The 9,651-nt window shown below is 47.4% G+C and overlaps 1 protein-coding gene and 1 long non-coding RNA gene across 2 annotated transcripts in view; one reads left to right on the plus strand and one right to left on the minus strand.

Moving 5' to 3' along the window:
* The window catches only part of LOC146509425 (uncharacterized), a 94,034-nt gene that overhangs the window by 71,420 nt on the left and 12,963 nt on the right, over nucleotides 1–9,651 (minus strand). The window lies entirely within an intron of this gene.
* The window catches only part of cxadr (CXADR Ig-like cell adhesion molecule), a 59,312-nt gene that overhangs the window by 32,832 nt on the left and 16,829 nt on the right, over nucleotides 1–9,651 (plus strand). The window contains exons 3-6 of the mRNA XM_085174028.1: nucleotides 1,679–1,883; nucleotides 6,421–6,576; nucleotides 6,676–6,798; nucleotides 8,879–9,017. Of these exons, the coding sequence (XP_085030154.1) occupies nucleotides 1,679–1,883; nucleotides 6,421–6,576; nucleotides 6,676–6,798; nucleotides 8,879–9,017 (623 nt within the window). The remainder of the gene's footprint in view (nucleotides 1–1,678; nucleotides 1,884–6,420; nucleotides 6,577–6,675; nucleotides 6,799–8,878; nucleotides 9,018–9,651) is intronic.

Below are 9,651 nucleotides of genomic sequence, written 5' to 3' on the forward strand. Positions count from 1 at the left end.
AAGAGCACACAGCTCTGTCGCACAAACTGCTTCGTTTATCTTTGAGTGTAACAGCAGAGCCTTTTGTTTGTCGACGTTATTGAAACAGGAATTTCTGTATATTGAAGGATTTGTGTAAAAATGTGACGAGGTTTGGTGAAAGTTGAATCGTTTCTATTCAGAGGCTCACGGACGTGTTTCGTTGGACGTTTTCAGGTAGAGATTGAGCGCTAACCTCCTGAAAGGTGGCGGCGGCAGCACGTTGAGCCGTCCGAGTCACCAGCCTCGGTGGGAGTGCAGAGACAGAAGGGTGCAGGTTGTTTAGATGATACAGGTATTGCTGCCGTGTGCTTTGCCTCTCAAATGAGCTGCAGCTTTTCCTCTTTCACTCCCCGAGTAACAGCATCACATGACGATGATGTCACCTCATCGTGTGCTCCATGAAACTGGCCGGTCGAGCTCTTCTCGCCTCTGCAGCGGCCTACCATTCAGTCACATTGAACGGTAGGCCAGCTGGCAACATCGTCACACAGCCTACCTGTTGTGAGATGCAGCACTTCTGTCCTTCTCCAGCTGGTCGAGTCATTTGCCCTTTATGGTTTCATGATCTTGTTTTTTATTATTCTCAAGGTTACTGTGCAGTTTATTTATTTATTTTAGCTGGAGGTGTGCATGTGCATAAGCACTCCCATCTGTGAAGTAGTTGAGCCCAAGTGAGAGCTCTCGTCTGGCTGAGCTCGGGGCAATTTAATTTCCTCTCCACCGCGGTCTCATCGCTGTTATTGCTGCTGATGTTGTGATCCCCAGTGAAGTCAGAAGGATAGGTTTTCCTCCCCTGAGAGCCAAGAGGAATTTTACCACAATTACCTGTTTACACGGCTAATACGTACAAGATGAACACAGCGGGCACTGTGAGGTCGCCTGTCTCGAGAAGCCAGGCGTCCAGTTGGGAATTGAGAGGCAGGGCGAGTCGGCGTAGACATTAGAAGCTCGCCGACTCCTTTGTTTTGTGCCTTGTGCTTCCTTTCAGTGCTCTGCTTCCTCTGATAGGTTCATTATTCCTCCTCTCCTCCTGCCACGTTAACTTTCTCTCTGCTCGTCTCCACTCTGGGGTATTGCTGTTGATCATGGCACAGAAAAGCCTGCTGATGACTGTCTCCATGGAAATGTGTAGAAGATGCCAGCGTCTGAAAGAGAATGAAAATTCTTTTCATTGTTTGTGTTTCTTGTAGCCTCTGTTCTTTTTCTGTGTGTTTCTGTTCCCCCCTCCACTATCTGCCCACTTCTAGCTACAAAGCCTCTCATTAGCTCCACCTGGCCTTTATTTCGAGGCATTTCCTTGCTGCTTTCAAGACCCAGACAGTTGTGTGCGTGTGTGTGGTGAAGTGGTCGGATAGAATTGGGAGCTTTGTTGACACAGCAGGTGTTGATTTAGCTCCACAGTGCCGGCTTTGTTTGTTCCACCTTCATTCTTCTTACGCACAGAAAGGGCAAAACAGCAGAGGCTGGCAGGCTGAAGGGCAGCGCAGAGATAAGAGACTGTCCTTTATTGCTTCTGTGCATTTCAGCTGGTTCAGTAAACAAAGCCAATGCTTGCAGGAAGTAAACAACTTTCGTCTCAGCTGACTTTTTCTAGCAGTGCTTTTATGTTTTCTTTGGTTTAAATGTGAATCTTTCCTTTGCTTTATTTCCAAAACAGATCATTTTGTACTCTGGCGACAGAGCCTACGAGGACTACGCCACACCCGTCAAAGGTCGGGTCCACTTCAATTCGCCCGATCCGAAGAACGGCGATGCCTCAATCAACATCCTAACGGTGAAGTCGACGGACACTGGCACCTACCAGTGCAAAGTGAAGAAGGCCCCTGGTGTCCGCAACAAGAAAATGCAGCTGCATGTTATGGGTATGTAGTAGGGGTGCAACGATACTCGTATCGATATTGAACCGTTTGATACAGTGCTTTCGGTTCGGTAAGCATATGTATCCAACAATACAACATTTTTAATTTATTTTATCAACTTTCCTTCTGATGGTGCTGTCTGTGTTGAGCGCTCAGTGGATCTGCGCTCGACAGTGCAGCCTAGGCGGAGTAGTCGAACGCAGATTCACTGAGCGCAGCGCAAGCTAGCGAGACAGAAGCTAAGCTCTCCTTGCAACATGGCAAATTGAACCTCCCCCACCCTCATTCAGATCTGGCGTTTGGAACTATTTTGGTTTTCATGTGAAGTATGACGCTGAAGGTAAGCGCGTCATGGACAAAAGTAAAACAGTATGTCGGATGTGCCACGCAATGCTCAATTACATGGGTGGAACTAGTGCGTTAGCGCAGTTAGCTCGTTAGCGCAGTTAGCTCGTTAGCGCAGTTAGCTCGTTAGCGCAGTTAGCTCGTTAACATGTTGACGCTGTCCAGCCCCACGCACGGGGCGACCTGCGGTAGCTCGTTAACGGAGATTTGCCGTGTTGTGACGTTAACGTCATTTCAGATTAACGCTGACAGCACTAGTGGGAACACAACGAATATGACTGCACATTTACTCCGACATCATCCTCGTGCAAAGACAAGTGGAAGCAGACAAAAACAACAAGCACGCATGCTACAAACTTTAGCCGAGTCATTTAGACAGCCGTTAGCACATGATTCTCCTTATGGGGACCTGATATGTTTAATATGCTGCTGAGAATATAGCCCAGAAGAAGCGTATAGTATAGCTTTTATTTTGGAAAGAGACATTTCTCTGTAATAAACTCTCTTTTCCAAAGATGAGTGATTTCTCCATCAGATAGATTTTTTTTTTTATTACTTTGTTGTTTCAGCAACATTACATTTAAAAACTGTACTTTTGAGTTAAAATATATATTTATAATTTTAATAAATGACAAATTAAAAAAGCATGAACATTTTTTTTGTATCGAACAAATATCGAACCGTGACACCAAAGTATCGAACCGAACCGTGAATTTTGTGTATAGTTGCACCCCTAGTGTGTAGGACGCTCACATTAGCATCAGGCTAGCAGTGTCCTAGCACTGTTTTCCCCTCACAGGGTAAATTCTCTGCCTCTGCTGTGGAAACGCAGCAGATCATACGCCCTTTGTCCACTTTGGCCGTTTTGATGTAATCCCTCCTAAGAGAGCATAACCTTCCCTGTGGCTGTAGAGCATCGCCGCTACACTCGCCGCGATGGTGTCTAAAAGGATTATTCAGACATTTGAAAATATTTTTTTCTGTATTTTACCCATTTTAATACCTGCTTTGTACAATTATAATGTCAGTCAGGAAAAGTTATGCTTTTCCACTTAGAAACCTTAATTAACAGCTGACATAGCGACAGCATTGCTAATTAATGCAAAATTCCACTGTTGCAAATCAGGCTGAAAGGAAGTGAATGCGCTCAGCTGTTGTTTTTATTGCACAGAGTGAGATGGGTGACACATCATAGTTGTATAAGTCAGACGATTCAGTCCCGAGGCAAACACACTCACAGCGGCCTCACTGGTCAGTCAGGCAGCTAAATGATGTTGAAAGTGAATCGCCTCCCGAAACCAGCTCGCTATTTGCATGTGGGGAAAAACAGCCTACACGTGTAACACTAGTGTGTGTGTGTGTTGTGGGATAATCTGTGTGTTTAGCTGCTGTGGAAGCTCTGTTATCAGCACAGTTTCTGTTCTAAAGATAGGACGAGCTCCAGAAATGGCTGACGCGATATCGTGAGGAAAAGTGACCGCACCGCACCGACTAGCTCAACCAGAAAAACACGAGTTGGTGAGAAGCAAACTTGTGATGCTGCAGCACAGAGCAGTTCTCTAATAAAGGGCGAATGCTGCAGATAATTTGGACAAAAAACGTGGCAGCGTCTGAGTCGAGAGGCATCGACGAGGCCTTCGGGAGGCAAACAGCAAAACTTAGTCACTGCTTGAGTCGTCGCTAATACGTTTGACTGCGCATATGCTGTGATAGCTTCTCCTGCCAGCTATGCTTCTACATTTTTCACTAGCGAGGGAGATTTATGAGTATTTTAAATTCTCTTTTGTTTGAAATTTTGGTTGAAACGTAGGCCGCATGCAGCACAGGCAGTGGTTGATATGATGCACGAACCTGCTGTGTTTTATCCACCTGTTTCTACAGATCTGTTACAGCTACACTGCCTCCTGTTAAAGTATTAACGAAGCGTACGCTGCTGTTCTAGTTACCCTCCTTATTTTAATCATTTGACTCGTTCATTCTGAGCTGCTGTGTTTAAGGGCATCGGCTAATGAATAAACATGTAGTGAGGCTGAAATCCGGATAGCTTTAGCCGCGAGTGTTTGTGTGTGTTTGAGAGACCGCTCGAGGCTACAGGAGCTGACAGGCTGCTAGTTGTTGACCCCAGGGGTAGAGGATGTTAAAAGGAGAGGTGAGGACATCTTGCCTGCTCTGCATTTTACCTCGAGGTTGATGTTGTCACGAGGTGGATGGTCCCCAAGAGCAGGGCGGACGTGCACACGTGTGTGTCTGTGTGCATGAACATAAGCCGACCTGAGTATATTTACCGGGTTTTTGCCGTGGTTTGTCACGATCGCTGCCATGCGCGCACACACACGCTCACACCTGCAGTGTACACGGCGTCCAGGCGCTGTGCACAGGGCAGCACGCCTCGTTGTGTATTCTCCTCTGGTTGCAGCAGGACATTGAAGCTAACAGGAGGAGAGTACCCACCTGCAGTTCAGTACTGCACGTCAGCATCTCTAACAACTGTTTCTGACTAGGCCCCGCCTACGCTCTCAGCAGCCAATCACTCGGCCCTGCCCGTGTTCAGACAATCCTCATCACATCCAGCTCAACAGCCAATCTCATTAATTCCGTCTGCCTGGCCCGCGAGTCACTTATATTCCACTTTACCGTTCCACGTTTAGCAAAGTTATTTGTGAAGCGGTGCATCTCCCGTCTGCAATGCAAACCAACATCTATTTTTTCCTTTTCCACACACCTCGTGCACGTAATGAATGTTCATTTAACGCAGCAGGGCCGTCTGTATCGCGTCGTCTCTGTGCTCTTCCAGCCTCCTTTTCACCTCATCATTCAGGAGAGTAAATCCACTCAAAGGACAGAAGCCCTAAAAAAAGAGGAGCTCAGATGTGTCGACTTGACTTTCACCTTTAAAAGACGCTTTTAAAAATGTCATAACTCACTGACATTTACTGTGTGAGCGAGCGAATGTGTGTCTGCAGCAAAGTGCAGGCCAGAGACTTGGGAGCCGCGCAGCCTTGGCGTCCATCACTCTACCATCTGTCCGTTAGCACCTGCTTCATTTGTGCTCTCCTGCTCTCTGTTTTACCCCCTCTAACCTCGTCCTGTGTGTTTATTAGATTGGAAGGCGCACTCAGTGCTGTCAGCGTACTGTTAATCCTTATGGTTATGCCTGCTAAGCTCCTCCCTTCCCGCCTGGCGCCTGGTTCAGATCTGTAGAGGCCCACTCCAGAAGCCATTACAGCACCGTGAAGTCAGCTTTCTGACGGTGAACACAGTCTGTGGCCTTAGATTTCCATCCATCCATCCATCTTCATCCGCTTTATCCGAGGCCGGGTCGCGGGGGCAGCAGCCTAAGCAGAGAGGCCCAGACCTCCCTCTCCCCAGCCACCTCCTCCAGCTTATCCGGGGGAACACCAAGGCGTTCCCAGGCCAGCCGAGAGATATAATCTCTCCAGCGTGTCCTGGGTCTGCCCCGGGGCCTCCTCCTGGTGGGACATGCCCGGCACACCTCACCCAGGAGGCGCCAAGGAAGCATCCTTGTCAGATGCCCGAACCACCTCAGCTGGCTCCTTTTGATGTGGAGCAGCAGCGGCTCTACTCTGAGCCCCTCCCGGATGGCCGAACTTCTCACCCTATCTCTAAGGGAGAGGCCAGCCACCCTTCGGAGGAAGCTCATTTCTGCCGCTTGTATCCGCGATCTCGTTCTTTCGGTCACTGCCCACAGCTCGTGGCCATAGGTGAGGGTAGGGACGTAGATCGACCGGTGAATTGAGAGCTTCGCTTTTACACTCAGCTCCCTCTTCACCACGACGGGCCGCTGCAGCGTCCGCATTACTGCAGCTGCAGCACCGATCCGTCTGTCGATCTCCGGCTCCCTTGTCTTAGATTTCCTCTGTCCAAATATTACCCGTCACTTTCTCTCCCTCACCGCATGTCTGGGCTTGTTTTTGAATCCGTCTCATCTCTTACCAACACCCTGACTGAACCAGCAAACGTGTGCTTGCGTGTCCACTGACGTAGCGCCTAATTTCTACACGATCATCCTGAGTGACAGCTCTTAGTAACTACAGATGTATCAATTACTCTGATTACTGCTCTAACTTGTCAGATGAGGCTGCTTTGAGTAAAGAAGGATACACAATACACAGACGCACACTGTAAGATTGGAAAATCACCGGGTTGGCTTCCTCTGCCTCTTTGCTCTCCACAGAGAAGCCGTCCAAGCCCAGGTGCTACACCGAGGGCTCCACGCATGAAGGCAAAGACGTTGTGCTGAGGTGCACATCTGACGCAGGAAGCAAACCCATGAAATACAGCTGGGAGAAGACTACTGGCAGCAAAGTGCTGCCCGCCTCCTCAGTGCTGGGTAATGCAGCTTTTTACAAGGTCAAACTAAAGGTCCTGCACATAACTCTGTTTGTGTTTAACTCTGTCGTCTTTTCACTGTTTGTGTTTGTTTGTTTAGATCCTGTGTCAGGCACAGTCAACGTGAAGAATGCATCTGCCAGTGCATCTGGCACGTATCGCTGCACCGCTACCAATCGCGTCGGCGCAGAGCAGTGTGTGCTCGATCTCAGCGTGACAGCTAGTGAGTACCCAACCATCTTAATTAGCGTCTATTCAGCCCGTTTCACATGTAGAGCTTTCTGTGTTCTGGTGTTTAATGATCAGGTTTGGAATAGTCGGAGCGGAAGTTTAAAAGGTTTTCCCAAGGTTACACCCCGTGAGCCGCCCTCGCTTTTAGCACAGCGTTTATACCTACATCAGGGGTGGGAACTCCAGGCCTCGAGGGCCCTGCAGGTTTTAGACGCGTCCTTGATCCAACACAGCTGATTTAAACGGCTAAACGACCTCCTCAACATGTCTCGAAGTTCTCCAGAGGGCTGGTAATGAAAACATTTGATTCAGGTGTGCTGACTCTAAAACCTGCAGGACGCCGAGTTCCCCACCCGACCTGTGTTAACAGTATAAACGCAGTGGTCATCAGTAACTGTTAAAATTAAAAGGAGGAAAAATCAACACCGAGCATCTTGTTGGAATCTTTTAGATGGTGACTATGACGACGTGCTATTTGTTCAAGAGAAAAACAGGTCACCATGGCATTAATGTATTAATAACATAATTATAGATTGATGTCATTCTTCCTCTTATCAAGTTGTAGAAAAGTCTATAAATGTTTAAAACATGGGGAGGACATCAGTGATGTAAATCGTATATATAAACACTTTACACCATAATTTCTGTGCTTATTTGTTTGTTGATATTCAGGAAAAGTTGCTGATTTTATCACTGATCAAATAATCTTCTTGCTTACAGACAACTGTTACTTATTCTACTGACTCTGTGCTTTTTTGTATTTGAGTCGGGCTTCGTTTGTTTGTTTGTCTTGTTTTTATTGGTTTCTTTTTAAATGTTGGTGTAAAAAGTGTTTGTGGGAAAACTTCATTACTGCTGTTGCTGTAGTGTGTGTCACTAGTATAGGAAAAGTTTTCCTCAACATATAAAGTAAAGGTGAGTGCATGAAAAGTAGGGCTGCACGATTAATCGTTAGAAAATCGCGATCTCGATTCATACTTATGTGCGATCTCATTTCCAAATGACAACGATTTTTTAAAAAAAAGAGAGAGAGACGACGATTGTACCGCATTTTGATCCGGGACGTAATCTGCATGAAAACAAGCGCTCACTCTTCCTGCTCTACAATTAACAAGGGCGGAGCCTTATACCACGTGATACAGAAGCTGGCTGCTAAAATTAGCAGGAAAAAACAACGGAGAGCACGTCAGGGATGACGAGAAAGTGACAGGAGAAAATCCGTCCCGGTCAACCACCCAAACATCAATAACGGGAACCTTATACAGCGCTTCCCTAAACCCGTCGAACTCCCGCAGGCACAAAGAAATTACGGAGGCTGTTACTTATCACCTGACCAAAGATATGGCTCCATCAACACTGTGCAAAACGAGGGATTTAGGAAAATGATCAACACCCTAGACAAACGCTACACAGTGCCGTCCCGCAACTATTTTTCTATTGTTGCACTACCTGCTCTATACACGCAGTGTCGAGCAACGACAAAATGTGAGACATTTGTTGTTTTTATGTTCAGTCTCAACTGTTACGAAATCGTGAGAGAATCGTGATCTCAATTTATGCAAAATCGTGCAGCCCTAATGAAAAGCCTCCAAGGTTATTATAACAGGAAATGGATTGCCAGATCAGCAGGTCAACCATCAGTCAAGTGCAAAGTCTGATGAATTCTGCCTTTGAAAGACGGAATATTAGAGCGACGTGTTGCTGCCGTGCAGGAATGTGGAGCCTTTATTTATGATGTTATTAGATTTCTCCATCGCAGCTTTTGTTAAATCTCACTGAGCCACAGTGTGTGTGTGTGTGTGTGTGTGTGTGTGTGTGTGTGTGTTAATGAGAGTGTGTATGATCATCAAACACCACGCTGTGGTTTTGTTTATATTTCACTGGAGATCCAGATGTGCTGTCAGCAAACACAGTCTCCATCACATGGATGCCAACAAGGATGTTTTGTTCAGTTCAGTACGTTACGTGTGTTTCATGTGCTTTATGTGCCCGATCAGCTTAAAAGGAAGTGGAAGTGCTTGTTATGACTCACGAGCAGCACCTTCACCCTCTCCCTTCTTTGTGTCGTCCAGTCCCGAATACTGCCGGCATCGTCGCGGGATCCATAATTGCCGTCCTGTTGATCCTCCTCATCATCGCCATCATCCTGTTCTGCTTCTGCCGTGCCCGTAACAGGAAAAAGTACGAGAAGGAAATCTGCAACGAGATAAGGTACAGATGCACACAGCTCCAATCTGATGGATTCATATTCTGTGTTACTGTCCAGTGTTCGGTGTGAGAGGTGGAGCGTGTCACGCTTACGTAATGTTGGATTACAGCGGGCGCCAAAAATGCCATAGGTAACCTGTGATTATTGGTGTCGGCTCAGCGTGTAGCATGATTGGTAGTCACACACACACACACACACACACACACACACACACACACACACACACACACACACACACACACACACACACACGGAAATGGTTTTTATCTCTCAGCGTTTTTATTTTTTTACCTCTCCTCAAATAAACAGCTGTGGTAATCAGTTTGAAAGCTTTGTTTGTTCTCTGCATCCTGTTTCGTGTTGCTGCCGGCTGCCCTCCCCCTCAGCCCCCCCCCCCCCCTCCGCCACAGCCACCTACTCTAACTCCCCTCGACGTCCGACTCTTCGTCCGGCCCGCGGGCTCTGCACCGTCGCTCTGCCGTGGACTGAATCTGTCTTACGCCACGACGTGACACCGCTCACGCTGTAGGACACAAAGGATTAGACCAACAGTCCTGTCTCGCACACGCACACGCACGTTTTATGAAACGCCACAGCATGAACGTACGGACTAAACGAGCGCCGGCCCCTCGGGCT

The sequence above is a fragment of the Neolamprologus multifasciatus genome, chromosome 10, assembly GCF_963576455.1.
Source record: "Neolamprologus multifasciatus chromosome 10, fNeoMul1.2, whole genome shotgun sequence".
NCBI classification, from domain to species: Eukaryota; Metazoa; Chordata; class Actinopteri; order Cichliformes; family Cichlidae; genus Neolamprologus; species Neolamprologus multifasciatus.